The 23,568-nt window shown below is 36.9% G+C and overlaps 2 protein-coding genes across 13 annotated transcripts in view; one reads left to right on the top strand and one right to left on the bottom strand.

Annotated features, from left to right (window-relative positions):
* Positions 1-10,593, top strand: part of LOC115444870 (polyhomeotic-proximal chromatin protein) — a 59,317-nt gene extending 48,724 nt beyond the window's left edge. For 5 of the 11 annotated variants that reach the window (XM_030170827.2, XM_030170829.2, XM_037443870.1 and 2 more), the window contains 9 exons: positions 2,488-2,655; positions 2,948-3,110; positions 3,384-3,526; positions 4,751-4,895; positions 5,324-5,433; positions 5,505-5,586; positions 6,548-6,738; positions 7,059-7,278; positions 7,529-10,593. In XM_030170827.2, the coding sequence (XP_030026687.1) occupies positions 2,488-2,655; positions 2,948-3,110; positions 3,384-3,526; positions 4,751-4,895; positions 5,324-5,433; positions 5,505-5,586; positions 6,548-6,738; positions 7,059-7,277 (1,221 nt within the window). In that variant the 3' untranslated portion in view covers position 7,278; positions 7,529-10,593. Of the gene's footprint in view, positions 1-2,487; positions 2,656-2,947; positions 3,111-3,383; positions 3,527-4,750; positions 4,896-5,323; positions 5,434-5,504; positions 5,587-6,547; positions 6,739-7,058; positions 7,303-7,528 lie in introns of all 11 variants that reach the window. The other 6 variants (XM_030170828.2, XM_037443875.1, XM_037443869.1 and 3 more) reach the window with 5 other exon arrangements.
* Positions 10,594-10,638: 45 nt separating this feature from the next.
* LOC115444873 (fibrinogen C domain-containing protein 1) lies at positions 10,639-22,673 on the bottom strand. Of its 2 annotated transcripts, none has more exons than XM_030170832.1 (8): positions 22,204-22,673; positions 16,856-17,006; positions 16,501-16,602; positions 16,003-16,159; positions 15,487-15,751; positions 14,946-15,072; positions 13,066-13,225; positions 10,639-12,041 (listed from the first exon to the last, which is right to left on the bottom strand). In XM_030170832.1, exons 1-8 carry the CDS (start codon positions 22,634-22,636, stop codon positions 11,931-11,933), a joined length of 1,506 nt encoding a protein of 501 aa, XP_030026692.1. In that variant the 5' UTR covers positions 22,637-22,673; the 3' UTR covers positions 10,639-11,930. The 2 variants fall into 2 exon arrangements, with proteins under 2 accessions (XP_030026692.1, XP_030026691.1); XM_030170831.1 differs by lacking the exon at positions 22,204-22,673 and adding an exon at positions 17,196-17,905.
* Between the last annotated feature and the right edge of the window lie 895 nt (positions 22,674-23,568).

A 23,568-nucleotide genomic window follows, 5' to 3' on the forward strand; every position in this document is an offset into this window, starting at 1 on the left:
AAAGGAACTTACTTTAATTTAATTTAATCTATTTGCAAATCAAGATAATCTTTAGACTCCTAATGCAAAATGAAAAAATATGCATTAATTAAAAAACTTACATTTGAATAAGTTTTTAAAATTATTTATTATGTTATTGTATAAGCCTGGTCTGCCGCTTTAACTAACAATTATTTTATAAATAGTAAATAGTTCAAATTCATAGAGGTTTTAACTTAAGAGTCAACTTTCAACATAGCTTTGGTATTGGTGTAACTAAACGCTTTGTATACTTAAATCTGTTATAAATTGTACTAACATTAACCTCTTCATTCACACGTTCTTAGTTGCTGGGGATATTAACACTTATCTTTATTCTATGTAAAGTTTATTAAACAGTGGTCATGGTTGACATATCTACTACTAATCTTTCCTGGGACATGATTCAGTCGTTTTGCTGACAGAGACTTGTCCAGGATAGATCTTGAATTATAGAACCAAGTGAAGTGAAATTTCCTGATTATTTCTGTGAAAATTTCCTTCCAAACTAACAGTAGCTGTCGGTGAATGTTCCAGTTCCTAATTTTTGTGGCGTTAAGATTTCAAATTGAAATGAGTACATTTTAGAAGCTGCTGTCTCTACACACTAATCATATCGTGTATTATAATGTGTCATAGATCTTCCTGTAGCATACACCCCTAGTAACCAGAGCGTGTGAAAAGGGGTTTATAGATTTAATAGTAAAGTGTGTATGTGGCCCTAGTTCCACCCCTTTTTAGTCCCATTACCTTGGAAATTGTAACTAAATTGTGTAATGTTTACACTAACAACTAGAGTATTACATACGCTAATCTCCTGTGACGTTCATCATAATATCGCTCAGTAGGTCCACGAGCTGTTAGATTTACTTATTCGAGAAATAAGTATGTATACATAATTAAAGGCAAAAAAGTGATAACATTTATTTGTGAAGTTTGATGGTATATTTATTGGGCATTATGAGATTTGATGTATCGGGATGAAGAGCGCAACTCATTATGATGCAGGGCTTTGTAATGCAAGTTCTGGTTCAATATATATTGTTTACAGTCGTTGTACCTGCCACTGACGCATCATTCAGTTGTAAAAACAATCACTATAGAACAAGTGACCAATATTCAATCAAACATGTCTCCTCATTTACTGGAAAAAGGTATATAAGACAAAAGACCACTATCTGTCCCAAATTGTCTTATTAAATTATAAAAAAAAAGGTGGCCAGTGTTTGTTTACTGATGTATTATTGTATAACTTGGGTGGTCGGTTACGGTTGGCAGTCGGGGCTGACGATCGAGGGTTCGCTGCTGACGGCGCCCCTCGTGCAGATCTCGCCGGCTATACTGCACAACGAGGTAGCACCCACAAGTACAGCAGGGCCGGCCCTGGGGTACAGCGAGAGGAACTTGACCCAAATAAGTGTTATTGATTTTGCCAAGGCGGGACACGTCCAATTTTTTAGCCGGGTTAAACATTGAAGTAGGTATCGACGTGAAAATTTTTGTTTTCAAAATGAAGGGTAATTTAACATAGAAAGAGATTGGGGTCAACCCATGTACGGTCGAAAATATTGGGGTCAAAGAGACGATTTTAGGGGAATTATCGACAAAACAATCTCGCTCTACCCCTGTAAAAAGGGTCGACACTGACGTAATCATCGTTTATTACTCGATTTGTTTCCTTTCTGGTTGTATAGCTCATTGGATCATCGTAACAACTGTCAACTGACGTCACGTAACGCATGTTTCGACCGCTTCGCTCCGTGTAGTCACATTGTAGTAACCATGAACTTACGCAATATGGATGTTATAGCCAGGTCACTAAGGCATACGAAGAATAAAAAAATTATATATAAACATAAATAGAAGACGCTATTTTATAAACACTGATGTTTTTATATGAACCTATTCGGGGGATCAATGTAGTCAAAATATAATATTAATCTAGCAGAATCAGGAAATTTAACTTTATCACCGTGTGGCGGAATCGGTCAATATTTTTGTTTTACTTCAACAATCTTGCGTACGTCCCTGGTTTCGATACGTCCTTCCTGCGGTGTAATCTAGACTTATTGATGTCGACGTTGTTTTTTTCTTTTCCAATCAATATTCCTCTTTCATACTGATTATTTTTTTACTTCGACTGCATGAAATCGCTGAACATCTATCCGTTGGTATATTTAATTAATTGTAGACAAAATATTTCTTAACGTACGTTAATCTTTTCTGTGTAGTTATTTTAATAACATAAATAACTAATGTCGATAGAGTCTGCATGATTTAATTAAATATTCAATTCTATAATCTGTAGAAATTTGCATGACAATGATTCCAAATTAGGCGCAGTTCAAATAATTCGGATCATTTGGTTCTATCATGGCGGTGTTTACAATTTGCGACTGTTCATGTCGTGCGAAAATATAAACGTCATGCGTATTTTGTATTGTAAGAAATCCGCCGTTTATGGTGCAGGTAAGCGCAAACAACTTGAGTTCCCCGCAGCTGACGCTGCAGGCGGCGCAGGGCACGGTGGGGCTGCTCGCGGCGCCGGTGCAGGGCTCCGTGCTGCCGCTGCAGCCGCCCGCCACGCTCGTCGCGCACGTCAAGACCGAAGACGACAAATCACAGCTCGCCGCACAGGTACACACCGCCATTTTACCACTTGGCAACTGTTTCACCATGCACAAACTAACATTTTACCTAAATAATACTATAAATGCTCCCAAATAAAATAGGGATAAAATTAGTATGCACTAAGTATCTCCATTAGTTTTGTAATACATTAACGAGTAAGGCATTTTATTGTGAACGTTTTTTTTTATTAATTTTATAAGGTATAAAATTAAAATATCGTTATTCAGTTTAAAACACGGTTCCTGGATAACGTTTTTTTTATAGCAGCAAATCAGTCAAAATAATTTGTTGTTGGTAGGCGCCGCTGGTGCAACAGATAGCGCCGCAACAGATTGTGAGCGCCGAGTCGACGACAGAAGCAGCGTCGACGACTACGGTGTTCAGTTCAGCTCCCGCCGTGTCCAGCGTGACCACCGTGTCCACTGCAGACGCCTCCATATCTACGAGCACGTCCTCCGTTGGTGAGAGTTTTATTGGAACACGTTTATATATGATCAGATCATCAGATGAACTATATTATTTAAAAGACCTGTTTAATGTGAGACATTTATTAGACGGCAATTAATAGTAAAACTAAATTGAGCGTCACTAATCTCCACGTTCCGTTGGACACATTTCTCCAACAAGACTATCTTTCAAATTACTTATAAGCATTTTACATTTATATTTGAACTAGGTTTATAAAAAAAAAATAAAGAATCATTTCTGTACAAAGTAACAAATGTAATTCATAGGTCCAACGCCTACGTCCGAGTCGTCCAAGTCGAGCTCGTCGAAGGAGGAGTCGGCGCCGGCGGAAAGCGCGTCCACTCCGGCGACCGCGTCCACCGCGCCGGTGCCAAGCAGCGCGCAGCAGACCACGCCCCTCGCGCCACAGGTAACAGGTTTTTTTTTTTTTTGGGGTACTACTGTGGTTATCACCGGGGGTACCCTGCTAATGGTGTACAAGCGATCCCCCGGCTTGGCAACCACGGCAGCCCCATGATGAGTTGGTGGGCCCTACCGCTATCACTGGAGACGTCAGCTGAAGGTTCGCTGGCAGCCTGCAGCTACACGGTCTTAGGGCCCGGGAGGAAGAAGGGAGGGGATAGAGGGAAGGAAGGGAAGAGGAAGGAGTAGGAGTTACTAGGATGGTTGGAAGGGAAAGGGAGAAGAAATGTTCACGAACCCTTATAGAACTCACTGTGAACTTAGCAACCACGCGATATTCACACGAGCTGTGTGTCTAGGGTCGCGGCAAATGTGTCCCCGTGCATGGGCGTGCATTTAGTGTGGAGACCAAGCGCACAAGAATTGCCTCGGCAGGGGGGGGGGGGTAAAACTAGGTTATGTTAGCTAAGGTTGACCTGCAAGCCCCTCCGCAATGCGGTATCGCGCGGGAACGGCCCTATGTAGCTATCTCAGAGCAACAAGATAACCCAAGGCCGTCTCGTATGCACCGAAGATGGTCGCTACGGCTATTTGTTGATATGCAGCAGGATTCATATCACTTAAACGATAATTCCTCGCTGGATAATCGATTTAAGATTCCGTCCCGATTCCTAAACATGACAGGATATCTTGAAAATGCTAGCGTATCAGCTAATACCAGGTCGTCTTATAAGTTATAAATAAATTAAAGGTAATAGATTAAGTACTATCTAAATTAGCTGTTTAATACGATTACTGTCGCCCCGCGAGCCCCTGCCCCCGCGAAATTCTTGCGCGCTCGGTCTTCACAGCGAATGCACGCCCATGCATAGAGAGATATTAGTCGCGGGCCAAGCCGCACATCGCAGTGTGTATACGCAATACATTAAAGTTTAAAATGGCCTACGAACATTTCCTCTCGTGCTCCCCTCCCCCAACCTAGGAAGTTCCCATCCTTTCCCCACTCTCCTTTCCCCCATTTCTTTCCCCATTATCCATCGGGCTGTTCTGGATGCTAATCCGGGGGAGCGCCTGTATCGCTATCACAGAATACCCCCGGTGACCATTGTAGCGGTTCCCGCAAAAACGGAAATACGATAACTCTTAAATAAAATTTCCTTGTAACTTGTGAAACTAACTCCTAGTGCCTTTGTTGCGAGCATTTTCTCACCTAATATATAATTTTTACCAGGTGGTGACCACAGTGGCGTCATCGACGTCGTCATCATCGACAATGACGGCGGCCATCACGGCGCCGGTCTCCTCCGGCACCAGCACGTCTCTATTCAAAAGTACGCAATGTACACCGAGAAATATTAGTCAACCAACTGTGCATGGTATGCGATCAATGTTCATTAACAATTTCATCGATAACCGTATTAGTTCGCGCTGGACTTATGTGAGTTATGGAATTGTTTTTATTCATCACGGCATATTAATACAAATCGCTAAAACCATTATTCATATATCATTATTCATAAGAAACTAAATACTTCATTAACTTACTGAGTATATTGGGAGTAAGGGAGACGCAAGGGCCGATGGAGTAATGACGGTCATGTTGATCACACAGGTGGATACGAAAAGCGACTGTTCAATATTATAATTTTAGCTTTGATTAAATTTACTAACTACTATAATATTATTCGGTCGATCCATCTGTGTAAATCAGAGACCATTTTCATCCCCATTCGTCGTATTAAACCATTTTCATCCAATTAATGTTTGTGTGTAAATTCTAATATGTTCTGTTTGCTTCCCGCAGACAAAGGATTGCCGAAAGCAATGGTAAAGCCAAATATTCTTACTCATGTTATTGAAGGGTACGTTATACAAGAAGCAGGCGAACCGTTCGCTGTAAGTAAACCGGTGACTGTAAGTAACATTGCAAGTACTGCATACGTTCAGCTGTTGGCGCGTGGTACATGAACTGTTTGTGTTCTCAGGCGAACAGGCCGCTTCGGGAATGGGCCGCGGACAAGGAGCAAGATAAGGAGAACAAGTTGCCCTCGACGGATGAACCCCCGCGTGAGTCGATCACTTCTCGTTCAATTTTTACAATAATATTTAATTTAATTTAATGTTTAATGTATATATAAAAATCAATTGCTGTTCGTTAGTCTCACTAAAACTCGAGAAAGGCTGGACCGATTTGACTAATTTTGGTTTTGAATTATTTATGGTAGTCCAGGGAAGGTTTGAACGGTGAGAAATATAAATAATAAATAACTTTCCAATACAAAATATATATTTTTTTTTCTTCATCCTTAGAGGACAGGCTATAGTCTTACGACCATATTGCCTAGTCTTAAGTCTTTTTAGAAATATATGATAATGTCACTTCATTGTCAAATATTTATAGTTGCGTTCAGAAATTTGTCTGTTTCATACTCAGGTTTCATAGCTGTAGTATGAGTATTTATCTCTTTAGTTTATTTTGTTGAAATACAAAAACATTTCAGAAATAAAAAGTGTGAAAGTGTCAGTTGGTTGTCAAAAAAAGAAAATTTACAAAGAAATTTCAAGACTATAATTAAAATCAAGAGTTTGCCAGTGCGTGAGAACTTTATTTACTGTTATTGTTTTAATATGCCACGGAGAAGACGACCTGACTTAGGTCGTCGAAGTCAATCATGAGCCACCTCACGTGCAAACCGTACTATAGACCAGCGAGAGACAGATAATGATAACCTTCTTGTTGGTATGGCAGAATTGCGTTCCATAGTGTATATTAACAAAAATAATAAACCAATATATGTAGATAATACGAAGTTCACCGAGCCTTCTAGTTGTTAAATAAAACCTCGTGAGAAATCTTGCGAAATCATTTTGTCATAAAAAATCGATAGTAAAGTCATACCAGCACTAAGTTAGCGTAGTGACAGGTTCCTCCCACTCGTACAGTACAGATAATCCTTAATCCATAAAGAATTTAGATAATTAAATATCACAACCGAACACAGATGTACATGAAGCTGAAATATTATAGGTAAGAAGCAAATGCTGGAAGGTGGTGCGAGCCTGGCCCGCATCAGCTCGAGCAACGACAGCGCCGTGGAGAACACCACCACCATCAGCGCCAAGGACAGTGCCCCTACTCCGATGGAAGTGGCAGACAGCGCGCCCGCTGCCTCCGAAGCCACACCACAGCCCAAGATACCCAACGCTAATAAGTGGAGCGTAAGTCCCATTATCCTCTCTCCCTGTTACTTATAAGTGGAAATAAAGGGTAAAAATCTGTTATATCGCCTAAATGGCAATGTCTTGGCAAATACATATATAAAAAAGAATAACGTTAAATTCATTTTTTCTTGTACTATCCATAGCATAGTTAAGAGACATTTATATTACATCAAAAACTATTCCTTTAGCATTCACTCGTATTAAGGTACGATGTTTCTTCGGTCAGGTCCAGGCGTCTTTCCAAACCAAGCCCAAATGTTATTATGGTTCTTACGCATTTTACGAACAAAAGTACATGGATTAATATTCCTCCTCAGGTGGCAGAAGTATGCGACTTCATTCGCAACATCCCAGGGTGTGCGGGGTACGCGGACGAGTTCCTCATGCAGGAGGTGGACGGAGAGGCGTTACTTCTCATCAGACCTGAGCACCTCGTCATGGCGCTCTCGATGAAGCTTGGGCCCGCGCTCAAGATCGTCGCCTGCATCGACTCACTGCGACCTGAGAGCGAGCAAACCACTCACGAACATGATTGAGGTGCTTACTATGGTATTAGAACGGGTATGGTGTATAGTACTTTTATTTATGATACTGAGTCTAAATAAAACAATCCCACTGAATAATGTTATAGAGTAAATGTAGGTTTTGTTAGTTCTAAGTTTTTTACCCGCCTGAATGTAATACAGATCATAGACAGGTCGACAGCGCGAACTTAGTGCAAAATTATGTATATATCACATCTGACGACTGACTAACGACTAAAAAATATTTGTATTTGTATTTGCAGAAACGTGCTGCCCTCAAATTGTGGAGGCCTATAGCAGGATTGAAGTGAATATAACAAGCACCATCATACAAATACATTCGCTCTAGGAAAACGAAATTATTGATACCCATCAATGAAACTTTCCCTGTGTACAAACCACAGATGTCGAGCGATTGAATCTAATGTATAGATAATTTATGTAGTTTTCAAATGGTCGTGCGCCATTGTATTTATTTGTTGAATGTTGATTTTAATAGCACTAGAATTATTCTTTACACATTACGGCTTGTTTAGTTTACGTTAGTTGCTAGCGTGTTTGCGAGCACGCGTCTGCACCAACACTTGTTCGCAAGTACCCCGTTCTTTGGGACAAATGTCGAAAGATCCGCCTACTTAGATATAACTTTGTATACTTAATTCGCGCACTTATGTTTTACTGTTACGTCTCTCTGTAATGAATGATTATTCTTTAGTTTATTATTTGTCTCACATAGGATACCCTTGTGCAGGCTTAAATGTGAATCACTAGATCTCCAAACAAACAAATTTTAAAACAATAACGGAATAATTATAGAAGCCAGGTTATATTATTTTTAGTATGAGATCGAAGTAACACACGGGGTATAAATGAAACTTTAATTTGTCATTCTCGCTTACATATATTTTTATTAACATTTTCAATGCAAAAATATTTGTATCAGGCGGAATAAGTAGTTTGGAAATTAGCAATGATTTACATTTAACCCAAATACCTTCTTTAATCAATGTATCTTACTGTGGTGAAGGGCGAAATTTTCGGACACAGAACCCAACATAATATAGGAACTAATATGTATGAATGCGGTCTGCAAATCATTCTAATGAAAATTAGGTTCTACATACGGGGAAACCGGCAAGACCCTTCGTCACTGGTATGTTATGTGTTAATTATTAACGTATTAAATGGTCTCTTGATGTTATATATTATTAAGATAAATTATAGTGAGTCTTTTGTGACTTAACTTTAACGTAACGGGGCAAAGCACTCGTTACGCGAAAGTTTATTCCACATTAAAGGCGTTGCAAAATGTACGTGCTATTTGATAACGTACTGTGTTCACTGCTTATATAGTTCATATTTATATGCTGATCGAATATTGTTGGTATACGCAATTATACAACAACTTTGCATAAATAAGTAGCTAATTTATAAATGGATTAAATGTATTACGCACACATTTCAGTGCTCAATGTAAGTACATTATATATTGGAATTTGACTGTACACTGTTTATTTACTTGGTAATGTAAAACGTTCTATTTGAACCCTCGAACATCTGTGATAGAGTGTTGCCAAATTATAAAGTCATGTGTTCATTGGTTAAAGCCTTCGTGCTTTGTGTACTTTTCAAATTAGATTCGTATAAATTGGAGGTGTTACTACTTTATAATTTGAGTAAATAGTCGTTATCCAAAACACCTACAAATAACTTAATAAAATCATCTGATTTTAAATAAGAAAAGATTGTAAAATAACAAAAGTTTTACTGATATATTATTATTAACACTGTTCAACAGGTTTTTATAAAAATCTTTCATATACCTATCTTAACTGGAACAACATGTATAAGAATGAAAAAATAATATATATTATGTATAACATTCTTGATGTGAATCTGTTAGCACTGAACTGTGTGCATAATTTTTTTTATAAGTGTTACGCGATGTTTATTTTGTTTATTATCATTGAGTATCACTTTGGACAATGGTTTTTATTTATATTGCATTAGTTTATATCATGATTTGTATTCAGGATGTCTTCAGTGGAACTCTATGTTGTACAAATTTAAAATTTAATGATACTATGATGTTGATTGTTTATAACATAATATTTAAATAACTTTTACCCGTTATATAATATTTATTAAAACCTTATAAAGCGAATATAAAATTAATTAGCACCATTGGTGAGTTAACTAGGTTTTATTAACAATTTTGAAACATTGGCTATTTCGAATTATATGTCAGATCAGTTCCACTGAAGAGTTATTTTCTTTTATAGTATGGTGCTAATTAGTTAAATTTGTATGCTACATTAATTTGTGGTTAAGTTGTAATTGATTTGTCTTTATGTAAATAATTAGACGTTTAGTTTGTAGTCCGCACTGTCTAGGAGAGTTATTGTTTTGTATCTATAGGTATTACACGACAGCGCCGCGTAGGGCATTTGTTTCTAACGTAAAATATACAACTAACGTTATGACATTATGAATCTTATCATTGTAATTGAAAATTGGATCCCAATTAGAAAAATCAGTAAAAGTATAATTAGCTGATATTTGTAGGTACGTTTAGGTATTCATGTGGATCAGTACATGTTTAGTGAAATGTTAGCCGAGATCGGTACGCGTTTTAGTCGAATGTTTAACATGATAGAACAGACAACGCGTCGCTCTTGTATTGTAAATATAACCCGGTCGAGAAGAGAACGACGGGAGAACCTTTACGCGAGTCTTCATCGTTTGTACATATTACTATTGAGTTAGATACCAAAAACAGGTCAGTACAATATCATATATTTAGATTTGGGAATTTGAAACTATTTAAGCTATAACGTACGTAACTGTTTTGGAGATATTTTCTAAATTTATAAGTTATATAATTGTATACTATCAAGGAAGCTACTTCGAATATTAAATGGATGTTTGTATTTGGACCCTCTTTAGATGGGTAGGTGCTTGGTCGCGCAGAGGTGTAGTCACGACTTATGACACGTGCAATGTGCTGTGCTCAGTCGACGCGAGGCACCAGTCTCATGTTTATGAAGATACCTACTTGTTTCAATATGTGTAGTAGTTTTAATTTACACGTATGGTATATATGTTTGTACATATTGAATTTACACAACTGCTTGAGCACTGCCATCGGATTAAATAGAAGTGGTGCGGTCACGCGTTAGTGTTTCATGAAATCACGTGTCGCTGTCCCGTAGCAATGTGTGACCGCTTTCAGTAAAATAATTGATGTCCCATCCACCTTGCTCAAATGGATAAAGAAGCTAATTTGTTCGTAAATAAACCTAGTAAAAATAAAAAAAATTGAGACTGATATGTTGTTTTAATTTTATCTTACCTAAGTCAAAAGAATACACTATTGATTGAAAACAATTTTATTTCTCTTTTTTAAGTTACAATTATACTCATACACTCGAAAAAACGTTGTTTGAAGGGTTGCCTATTACACAATTTTTAGGTATTATAGTCGATTTCAATTAACAATTCTTAAAGGAATCTTAAGTCAATTCAGAGAAGAAACCAATCAAAATAAATAGGAAGTACCTATGTTAAATAAACAAAGTTCTAATTGGTTCAGATTCACGATTGCTTGTTATTGTTCTGAGCGATAGATGTGAAAATAGCAATTCATCGTTCATTGAAATTAGCCGTAAACAATAAATCCTAGGCAAAACTAAATATTCTTTTTCTCTCTTTGACAAGGCGCGGTGTGACATTGCCAGTGATAACCTTTATTGCTAATTTCATTTCGTTAGTCATTGATCTAAGGTCCTTGGTGCTATATCCTTGTCTTGAATTAGACTTATAAAATCATTAAACAGTAGAAGAACAGTTATTCGTATCGTTTGACATTAAATAGCCTTTCATACACTAAAATAGAATATTTTTCGCAATAGAAAACAAGAGTCAGAACCGGCCGTGGGATAGGGCGAAAAGCACCCGTTTAAAACGTTTAAAAGTTACGAAAATAAGAAATAGCCCCAAAAAGGCAGAAGATAATAAATATTGTCATCAAAAAACTAAATCTCGCTCTAGCTCAGTGATACATTCACTGCCCATTGTATATTTGCTAATACCATGCAGGTTCTATATAATATAGGTAGGTATAGGGACTTTTACAAGGCCGTGAAAACATGCCAATTCTGTTTCTATAGTATATACTATTATAAAGTATTTGACATACAGTACAGTCGGGTGAAGTCGGCTGCATTTGTTATGTGGTACACTTATGTGCAATGCCACTTATTAGCCTATCGAACATATTGTCGTTGAAACTCATTCAACGACAATATGACCTGCGGTCGGACACTAGTGGCACTGTTTATAATAACGAGGGTCGAACAATGGTCATAAAGTCTATCCTAACTTCATCATCCAAAAAAATGATGAACGCTTTACCTGAAATGTATCGACACTTGAAGTATAAATCGTAAAAAAATACAGTCGAATTGAGAACCTCCTCTTTTTTTTTGAAGTCGGTTAAAAATATTAAGTACTTATTTATGTCAAAGGTACAATTTTCTATTTCGACAATGTTGTAAATACAATGAAGACTGCTGACAGTGGGCAGTAAATGTAGAATAGTGTCGGCTCTAGACAGAATGCATTGGTGTATGCGGCGCGGCGGCGCATGCGCAGCGGCGCGGGCGCTCACGCGTAGTTAGGGAAGAACGCCTCGGCGCGTGTGTGGTCGTCGTAGCGGTGCGGGGCGTGCTTGTGCCCCATGTCGTACGTCACTTTCACGTCCTTCATACGAACTTTCTATAACACAAATACACACTTTATTAGTATTACAACAGAGTTTTTAATCGGTCACAATTATGTACTTAAATATAACTTTAACATTGTCTCCTTATGTTCATCCAAAATATGTCACAATTACAAGGGTGCAAGTTCGTTGAATAGAAGTTATCCGTCACTTGAAAACTTATCTAAGACAGTGATACAGGATTATACTAATGTTTTTTAATAATTTGATTTTTCATTTTTTTTTTTGTGAACGGTACGCTATTTTACTTTATTTGTTATACGATATCATACCGCTTTGATGTTACTACTCTCTATAGTTAAACCAGAAACTATTACTACTTAATTTATTGCAGCTCTACGAGATTACCGGAAACCCGCGAGCCACTATACTCTATATTGATGCAACAACTCATAATAATTAAGCAATATTACTTGCTCAATTTACTGCTCAACTACGACGTTGCTCCCTATTGAAGATAGTTATCACATCATGTGTGATATATTTATGTTATAACGAGATGTAATTCAATTTTTTTTATTACGAGTACCTATCCGTACAGTCAGTCACAATAGTGGCTGAACAAGTTCAAAATTTTAAACCGCCTTTGAACTTCTTTGTTCTTATCAACAATCCTTTTATGTTTACTAAACTGCCGTGCTAAGCTCAAAAGCGGTATCTAAAAAAAATCAAAATCTTGATTTTTATGTCGTCAGATAGCTTAAAGAAATGCCCATTCAATGAACTTATGTATCTGAATAACGGTATCTTGTTTATAACTTGTTAAAAAAAACATTAAAAGAGTTTCTCTATCTCAGTTTTACATACCTACAAAACTACAAAACTACAAAACTATACAAAACTTCGATTATCTCGGAAATAAGGTTTCCCTGACATACCGCTTTTCCACTTAACACGGCAGTAAGATAAACTTGAAATTGTTTACTTTATTTTATATATTTCGATTGTAGTTATTTGATAGCCACGTTTTAAAGTCTTGAATATCTCCAGCTACTCATGTGGCTGACTGTACATTACCCTGTTTCCATCACCGAAGTCGATGGGTTTACTCGCTGGAAGTGGCCTGATCATCATCTTGGTTTTGGTGAGCGGGTAGTTCGGGCCCTTGAACGATATCCAGTAGATCGTCTGCCCTCGATTCTCGTCCGCCGATAACGAATACTTTCCGTTGAGATTACTGGGAAAACATATTCAGGAATTATATATTGCATCTTAGGATACGTTTATGGAATTGTGTGCGATGTAATACGATGTTACTAGTAGATTCTGACATGGGTCAGATCCCTCTGTCAAATGGTCGATGATCAACGAATGACTTGAAGAGTAACATTCAATCATGCCTCTTGCGAAGTATTTGTCCATGGAGGGCCGCCGTTTGTATTTTTCTGATAGGTATATATAATTTTTTTAAAGAAAATTACAGACAGTGTCCACTATGTAATTATAATGCGGCGTATATAACTGGTATTTATGTAATTAATTATAACTAATCTATACGCGCGGGCCCGCCCGCTTATTTTCATTTTGGGGTATAAGACGGCACTGACGAATAATTAGAGCAAATTACGCCAAAATGTACTAATTAGTTACTATAGTATTTGAGGATTGTTATTTGTTACAGCTGGATTTGTTCATGTTTAAAAGAAATTTCGTGGATTGGTTCTCACATACTTTTTTGTGTCAGATTTTGGCGTATTCAACTGAAAAGTAAAGTATCACACTTGAATTAATTTTGTGTAAAATATTAATAACTTATTTAATCTGTCTTTGGATATTTTGTGTGTTAGTTTATTTTGACATAAATAGGTCAAATTATTATAAGTATTCGCTAAAAAATATTCAAATTTAGAACAGTAAGTAGTTCAAACGAACTCTACAGCTATACAATAAATATATAGTCCATTGAAAAGTTACATTTGGGGTTGCGTTTTTTAGAGGACGCAATTTTATTTTTTTGAAGTGTAGGGGGGACAGTCTAAAGCTAAAACCAGATATAAGTTAAACGACAACTTCAACACAATATTATCAGCTATTCTTACAATACGAGATGTTAGAAATAATAATAATAATAGCAGGCAGGTGTTCTTTTGTTCCCTAATAGTCCCTTGGGTATTTGGGTATTAATGAGAGTACAAAAAAAGTATTATGAACCTTATAAACACACGTTCTGATGACGTTGCAATGGACATTGCTTAACATTGAATTTCTTAACATTTTCGCTTATAACTTTTTTATTTATAGTTCTACGACAAAAGTTACTGAACCAAAGTTCTAGAGAATTTAATTTGCAACAAAAATGTTTATATTTTTTTTTCAGATAAATAGTTTAAGAGATACATCGTAAAAACCATTTCAACCCCTATTTTCAAGATGGCGGCCGTGGGACAAGGGTGGCGACCCCACAAACTTGGTTTTAGCTTTAGACTGACCCCCCCTACACTTCAAAAAAATAAAATTGCGTCCTCTAAAAAACGCAAGGTAATGCCTAAAAATGTAACATTTCAATGGACTAATATTATATTTATAAACTGCGAACTGTAAACGTGTTCACACAAAACTAACATTAATTTTATGTAGTGGTATATTTATGCCCGAAAACTTAAAATCCACGGTCCACCTCTAATGCTAGCCGAGTTGCGCCGACTTCTATTACGGAATTTAAATCTGGAATACAACGGAATTTAAATGTGGAATACTAGGGAATTTAAATGTGGAATACTAGGGAATTTAAATGTGGAATACTAGGGAATTTAAATGTGGGAGTTTCCGAAACTAGTAACTGCTTGACTGGTTTTTCTCCATCATAAGAGTATGATGGAGTATATATACTGTATAGAATACTAGACAGTCCTGTAGGTATTCCCACCAGAAATCTATAATATTTCTACAGTTGGTACCTCTTGTCGCATTCCTTATACCACCAGGCGCCGCCGTGCTCAGCGGAGCAGGAGCCGTCCTTCCACTCGTCGTTGTCCATGTCGAAGGTCGAGAACTTCTGTCCTGCGTGGTATGAGAGGGAATCGCCTGTGGAGTGTAAAGGTTTTATTAGATACAACTTGCAATACGGAATATACTTACATTTCAAAGGCCAGACCTGAGTTAAGAATTATTATTTAATATAATTCGCACATATTTCATAGTATTGTTCTATGTAATATGTTGACATCGTCTGCCCGGCGACTAATACAGTGAAACAATAATTTAAAGATCGTTATTCTGAATATTGAATATGCAAAAATCTACGGCGTAATTTATAAATAATGTTCTTTAAAAATTATTAGTGGTAGGAGTTTTCTATTATATCTCAAAGTCTAGAATATCACTGATAATTATCAAGAAGCATTAAGTATTTTTTTAATTTCAACGTAGTTTTTTACTCGTATCCTGAAGTTTGTTTTTTTACTAGTCTGCAGTATTCAGTATAATCAAACGACGTACCCGCTGTTCCGTAATATGTTCCCAGCGTGCTAATCCTGTACCCCTCCAGTTCAGGTCCCACCGTGAACACGGAGTACCCAGCATACCCATCCTGCCCGTGCTGGGTCTCTATCTCTATCCTCAGCTCATAGAGCTTCTGGTTGGTGAGGTAGCTGATTTTCTCCAAGCCCAACCAGAACTCCCCGGCGAGGTTACCAAACCCGTTCTCATAATCCGACCACCCTTTGTAAAAGTCTTGTGAGCCGTCAAAACGATTTTGCAAAACCTGAAATACCAAAACACATTATTGTGCACTGTGTTCAGTTTATATTTTTGTTACATTTTAGTTAGTAAGGGTCATTACATCATATGCTAATTAACATAAAAGCATCGTCTATTCTCTTAGTACTTAAAAAAACCTGTTCTCAGAATATCAGTACCGAATATACTCGGTGGCATTGCGGTTTGCAATGTTATGCCACTTACCACGAGGTATACACTTTGCTTGTCTCCTCAGATAATAACAATTATACGTACTGTCCACCCCCCGCCGGCGGTAGTCAAGTCACACAACACATAGAAAGGTTCCATCTCATCAGGTTTGATCTTGTAGATGCCCGAAACGTTGAACCCTTGCATCTGTATCTCGTGACAGTCCGTAGGATATCGCTCGGAACGGTCGATACGACCCATCCTGGGAAATAAGAACATCGATAATATAAATAATAACCGACACATAGCAGTGCTCTTAATCCTTAAGCGCCAGACTGCCATGTTTCTCATTGACTAGGCGAGACTTTTAATAAATAAAATGTAAAAAACTGAATTTGAAAGAACCAGTCCGAAAAATATTGACACCATTAGATACAATTAACACCTGACATGTTTTACGTAGATTAATTAAAATACACAAACTGCAAGGCTGTGTCTGTGTAGGTTCAACTTAGATAATTTCTATAATGATGCAAGGAATCCTAATGCGCTAATAACACACTAACGCAATGTTTTAGTTAATAGTAGAGATGTTTTACTAACTTGCAATCACATTTCTTGTTCTTCTGTTCCCGGAGAGTCTTCCTGAACTCTCCAATGAGGGTCGCCGCGTCCATAACACCACTAACACTATTTGCTTCCTGTCTGTAACATAATACAACTAGGTACCTATAACTAGCCATATTCGTCTGATGAGTAAAGGGTCATGTAGGCTTGACGAGGAAGTGCTTGATAAACCTTTATAGTGAAATATCATACTGATAATTTGGCTCTTTGACAATCCATCGTACGGCTCGCCTAGATTTTCTCAAAGATATTCCACCTTCATCGAATCGAGGCTGAATACTAAGTGTCATTAATTATAAGTATATACTATAAAATTATAACATTAACATACTTTACAAAAGTCCTGGCATACTGACGGTTCTTAACTTCATTTATTGTTGACACAATGGTGTCCACTCCAGCCATTATGTTCTTCACGTTGGTATCCAACACAGACAGACGATTTTCCATGAATGAGTCCACGTGGTACTCTGCGCCATCAACTGAAACATTCAGTTCCACATATTTTAAATCCGCAATAGAATCGAAGTTGCTTGTATATAACTGTTTATGGCCACATTCTTTATGAATCGCCTAAGGTATCTTTTTAAATATATATATAGAATTTTGGTATATGTTTTTAGTCTTGCTCTGCACTACAAATATCGTACAATCACGAAACGACATGTTACCGGCGTTGTTTGTACGCGGACTCTTGTCCATAGCAAATTTAATATGGCTTAAATCCGTCTTCAAATTCTCCAAAGTTGTTTCCAACTTCTCCGAGTATACTTCATTACGTAGAGCTTTCATAATATCTCCCAATTGTTTTAATATACTATTTGTTTTTTCATGAACTTCTATGTCCAATCGATTTAATCTAAAATCGATACTATCAACTTTCTTAAGAGACTTTTCGCTTGCAGTGATGGTGTCCATTAGTTTCTCAAGGACAGCTTCATTGTCGCTCGTAGATATGGACTGCGCCACACGTGTAGTGTTATCTCGCTTTCTAGAATTAAGCATGGCATCAGTCAACTCATCCTCGTATTCTTTCTTCCACAGAGACTTGTCTGGGTAGTCGTTCTTTCGTCTTCCTCTTTTTTCCCTGCTCACTTCACACGATGTTATGGATAGAGTTACTACAATTATTTGAAGTATCGCCAAATTTCGGATCATTTCTAACTGTTGGCGGTTAGTGTCGCGTGAGGCAACTGCTTGGTCGCTCGGTCAGAATGTTAATGATCACAAAAGTTTATAAACTCAATATGAACTAAACAAAAACACGACTGAAATAATAGCAACATCGTGAGTCTCCGACCGTGAGTGATTCGCACAGATTTTTCTCGCGCTTGTTTAAACAACGTATCTGATTATTGTTGCTTTTGAATGAAGTTTGTTTACAAACACGCAATTATAATGATAAATTTGTAAATAGTAAATAATAATTGTAGAATTTTATGTTAAATACAAATTGTAAATAAATAAAAAATCTTTAATTTATAAAATGTGTATCGCTCCATGCTTGTTGCGTAGATCGCGGGTCACTGAGCGCCTATTTAGTATCAATGTTTTCAAATTATCACGCTTGAGAATAAGAAAGTTCTTAACAATGGCTTCTAAAGTCTACGTCACATCCTTCCTTTGAATATTATTATTTTTATATTTCCATTTCCTTTTCACACGGGTATCACTTGAGATAGCCATAACTTCATTTTTAACTCTCAATACCCGTCTTTAGACATGTGATCTTTTTCTTATAGCAACGCAAAGCCTTGCGTTTACTTCTAACAAAGATCCAAATATTATCACAAACAATAGCATTTATACTAAAAGTAAAATAAGAAGTAGGATGTATTACATGCTGGGTTGGGCTAGACTTTAAATTATTAAGATATGACATCTTTAGAAATGGTATTAGTAATATATATTTATCGACCTATATCATACTGACCTCACACTCGTTGCCAGGTCGAGCTAAGTACATGTATTCATTATATGACGGAACACGTAATATAAAAGCATGTATCAAAACTGAGTGTCACCAATTGGTTTATTTCCGCCTCTAGGCAGCAGAAAACAATAACCTTCGGATACTGAAAAGCGAAAGGAACTGCAGAGCGCCGATAAGGTATCAAATTTTTACCGTCCAGAAAGATTGAGAATTTCTTTAGTGACGTAATGCTACACATCCTATACTTCTTGCGTCCAGATTTGTTTCTGGTAGCTTATACGACAAGGATTCGTAGCGTAATTTTGAGATATTCTTTGTTAGGCGTTAGTACAGAAATGCAGCAACATTTTACTTGGTATGATAAATCATTACCAACATGAAATTTGTACTCTGAAAGGATCTAAATTAGAGATTTTGACCCTTGCCAATTTGTTAATTGACATCAGAAAGCTACACAAACAAGGAGCTTTTTTTCCAGTAATCTTTTTGGCTGTACGAAACACACTAAAACGGCTACATCAAAATTGGCATCAATTTTCTACTATACAATATTTTCCATTTTAAATAATATTATTTAGTACAAGTTACATTGTAAATGAGAGCAGCGACAGCCTAGTTGGTTGTGGAACGGACTGGCGAGACGAATGTCCGCAGATTCAAAACCCAGTGGCACACACCTCTGACTTTTTTAAAATTATGTGTGTATTCTTTGTGAATTATCGCTTATTTTAACGGTGAAGTAAAACATCGTGAGGAAACCTGGCAAACGTTGACATTGAATTTCGCAGGTGTGTGAAGTCTACCAATCCGCACCAGGCCAGCGAGGTGGACCGAGGCCTAATCGCTCTCAGTAGTAGAGGAGGCCCGTGCCCAACAGTGGGACAGTATATAAGACAGGGCTGATATATTATTATATTATATATACATTGTAAATGACTACGACGAAGAAATTACATTGATCTTAGTCCACTAGCCTTGACTATAGCCTTAATAAATGAACGTATGGCATTCTTAGTTTATTCAGCAGAACAAACATTTTTAATAACCTGAGAAATCTACCACCCTTCGTCTTATATATAATAATTGAAAGTTCATTTCTATACCTACTTTTGAACCACAAAACAAAATACATCAGTCAGAAAGCAAAAGTCGTAAATCCAGAAAATATTAGCACACAATTATTTGTCTTGGTGCGGCGCAGAGGTAAAAATTAATAACCTCTTCTTTCAATAGCAGGTCATTTTCATATGACCCGTTTACACCTATTGTATGGTATGGGTCTAGAGTAGAGACTTCCCCGTCCACACACTCACTACTACAACTCCTGTAAGCCAGGATCAGCAGTGGCAAGCATGTTATGCCCCAAGCGGTAAACCTCGGCGATGTCTCAGGGAACACTAACCTGTCTTTGTCAACTAAAATAAATGAAATAGAAAGATAGAGAGAAGTTGGAAATATAAAAGGGAAATGTTAAGAGGTTTAAAGTATAGTTTCCACTGACAAGAGGTAATTATCACTCGCCAATTGACACCATTGTGCCAGCCTGTTTACAACCGGATATATACAGACTTATCCTGAAACACAACACACGTGAGGTAAATTGGTGGGTTTAGGTACACCTAGTGAACAGTATAGAATATTTTATTTATATTCATAAAAACACCGGCCTTTTCTCCTGCACGCCGTAACCAATAAAATTCCTTGTGTTTGCTTGGAATTATATAACGTAGGTTTGATTATTAGCGGTTTAACAGTTTGATTATGCCTTTTATATTGGTAGTGCGATGTCCAGAGTTGCGGACATCATGTTTGTATGACAGACTAGTGGTATTTATGGCCGGTAAAGATTATTCAGTTTCAAGTGACCCACTTGCACTTTTGCTGGCATATTGTTAAAAAAAGACATGTCAGTAAAAGTACAATGTATTTTATCAAAATAAAACGTACCGATACGCTACGCCAATAAGATAACGAACGACTTTGGTCTTTTTACGTAAAATTGTGTCAACGACGCGAATTTCTACTACCTATGCCCTAATGCAACTTAATAATCATCATAATCAACCGCAGGATGTCCACTGTTGAACATGGGTCTACCCCAAAAATTTCCAGATCGACCTCTTGGAACCGGCCCACTTCCAGCGACTTTCTGCGACTTTTATGATTATCTGTCCACCTCGTGGGAATTTATAATTTAATTGAAATATAGACCATTTTTTATAATTCCAACTTAATAACGTTCCTCTGATATTGTGATTATGAAGGTAGAGATCGGTATTTGACTCCTTGCCAGTTAAACGAATTTACTATAATCATGAACTCTTATATCGTATAAAATTTACTTTTATTCTTTGGACGAGCTAATGCCTAATTGGATTTATTATATTAGTCGTTAGTGAACATGAACAGAGCATCTGTGACTTTACTGTAATTTTGGCTAAATAAGAAGCCTACTCGAAATGACTCGTCTGTAGTCATATCGATGAAATGACTCGTAAAGGATCATTTAGATATGGGCAACTGTAGGACGTGAGGGACAAGTTACAAGTGTACCCAATTCTAAAAACGAGTTTGCCGACCATAGAAAAGTCTTGCGCTTACGTGGGCTTCGCATGCTACAGGCGTCATAAATTAACTATTTTGTTTTTTTTTGCCCTCGCCAACTACCCTCCTTAGTAAAAATCCGTGGTTATGTTTATGTATGTAGATACATATTGCATCTGTGCTGACTATTATTATTATAATAAATGTGAGCTTAACTAAAAGATAATTTTAGTGGATATAAGTACCTACTTATTAGTAAATATTTGCAAAACACGGGTGCGGTAAGGGATTGTGAACGGCGTAACCGCTTAGTTTTTGAGCTTCCAAAAAAATATATCTCGCTTTAGTAATAAAGTTAAAATTATTGTTGAAAAGGCTCGCAAAAATCTGTCATCCAGAGCATTACAGTAGTTAAGGCTGCCACTGGTAAAATATTAGTCAATTGCCAAGATTCTGAGAGCTGCACTTGGCTTAAAGGTCCGGACTATGCCATGGGCTATAAAACAATGAACTCTTCGACTAAGATACGAAAGAGAACCCCTACAATTGATAAATCTGTATAACTATATAATAGACTCCTAATAAATCTTTATATTAATGCTAATTAAAACCCAACAAAACAAAACCTTGTTTTATTACCAAAAAAAATTGGTTTAACGTTTCTTCTAGGTTTGAGAAAGCATAGCCAGCCATTGCCATCACATTTTGTGATACCACCAATTCAACAAATCTTTATGGTCTTTATATTAACTTTGCGAAAAAAAATTATAACTTGGACTTATAAGAAAAATAGTTTGAAAAGTGAAGACATACCTAAGTATACTACCTACATAAGTTTTTTTAATGACTACACGAGTTCCGTTCGCCTGATGGTAAGAGATTCATATCTCTTACCATGGTGGGTGATGTTTGTACTGTTTATGGGCGGTCATCCGCCCATAAACAGTACAAACATCACCCAACACTTTAATTTACAAAGTATTGTTTGGTTTTCCACTGCGCTCGCCATCCTAAGACTGTTGTCTTATTATGTCCAATAGTTACCCTGGCTACAATGTCCTTTATAACGGAATACAAAGTGAATTCACACTGCTGCTTGGCAACAGAAATAGACCTACCCAGGCAGACTCTCACATATGAGAGACCACCAGTAAAGTTGAACTTAGATTGAGATGCAAAGCGATAGGTAACAAATATCTCACCACGCATGTTAGGCTGGTGCTCCTTAGATGTGATCGAATATTTTAATTTATCCAAATCGCCTTTTAACCCCTTTAAGCTGTTCTCCAACAATTCGTCAGATGGTGACTTTACAATCCTTAGTATTTCGGCGAGATACTTATTTATCGCATTAACTTTTTCGTGAAACGTTGCATCCAAATGATTTAACTTCCTCTCCACAATCTCGATCATTTTCAAATATCTTTCACTTGACATGAGCGTTTCCACAAATTTCTCGACCACAGCATCACCGACCACACGGCCAGTCGTAGTCGGCATGTTTTCATTTTTCTTACGCGAGCTGTTATCACTGGCCGAATTACTTTTCTCCTGAGTTCGGTAACTTTCTTTTTTAGCCAAAATTAAAGTAAACAAGCATAAAAGTAAAAGCACTGTAAGATTTCTTGGGCACATGATACCGGATTCCTTCGACCACTTGCACAATACTGACGACGGTGACCATCTTAGTGAATTGTTTAACTTAAACTTGGAGCATATTATAAAAACATACGAAGGCGCGCAGACTCCATTGTTGCAAGGGATAACAATGTCGTGTTTTCAAATCTGAGTACGCTGTATTACCTTTACATATAAATGTCTCTATAGTCTTTGTAAACTCAGCCACTCATAGTTTCAAAGCCATCTAATTAGGTTTTATAATAGAGGAATCGGAATATGTTAGTAACATAGTTTAAGTACTTTTCTTTAGGTTCCTGGGAGAAAATTGTAAATCTCTAGATACTCAGTATAAGTTCGACAAGACGTTAATATAACGAAAGCATACGGTTTCTATAGTAGAATGTCATACGTCGGAGTTAAGTTTCTTACCCCAAGGCTTAATATGATAAATACAGCCTACACATCCAGAATAGGTAGATTACTTAACGATTACCTGCCCGTATAAAAGGCAAGCGATAAGTTAATAAAGCAGAATATGCAGCAAGAAGCTTATTTATTCATTTTATTTTAGTAAACTATCACCACGTTCGCTACGTAGCATTTCTGTATAAAGTGATACCTACATAGGTACTAGGAAGGTACCTTCTATAAATATTATAGTTATTTAATAATTAAACTATTATTTTAATCAATAAAATACAGTAATACGTACCTAAGTAGCGTACCTACTTATTATGTTGTTTTTTTCATTCACATTAAAAGCACAAGGAGTGCTGCTATGTGTTTCTGGATTTTATTGATTAAAATTATGTTAAGAAATATTTCAAAAATAGAAATAATTGATTGATACAACCTACTTACTGATCGATGACGTATGTGCACAGAAATAAGAATGTGGTATCACGATTCGAATAGCTGCACTGCAGTACCTACTTGATGCCTCCTCC

Source organism: Manduca sexta, chromosome 27 (assembly GCF_014839805.1).
Source record: "Manduca sexta isolate Smith_Timp_Sample1 chromosome 27, JHU_Msex_v1.0, whole genome shotgun sequence".
NCBI classification, from domain to species: Eukaryota; Metazoa; Arthropoda; class Insecta; order Lepidoptera; family Sphingidae; genus Manduca; species Manduca sexta.

Excerpts from the sequence above, each read along its gene's own strand:
- LOC115444873 (XM_030170831.1), bottom strand. The coding sequence starts at position 17,682 with ATGATCCGAAATTTGGCGATACTTCAAATAATTGTAGTAACTCTATCC. Across the intron at positions 17,007-17,195 it reads TCCGCGTACAAACAACGCCG|TTGATGGCGCAGAGTACCAC; the intron begins GTAACATGTCGT and ends TGAATGTTTCAG. Across the intron at positions 15,752-16,002 it reads CCGCCGGCGGGGGGTGGACA|GTTTTGCAAAATCGTTTTGA; the intron begins GTACGTATAATT and ends TTGGTATTTCAG.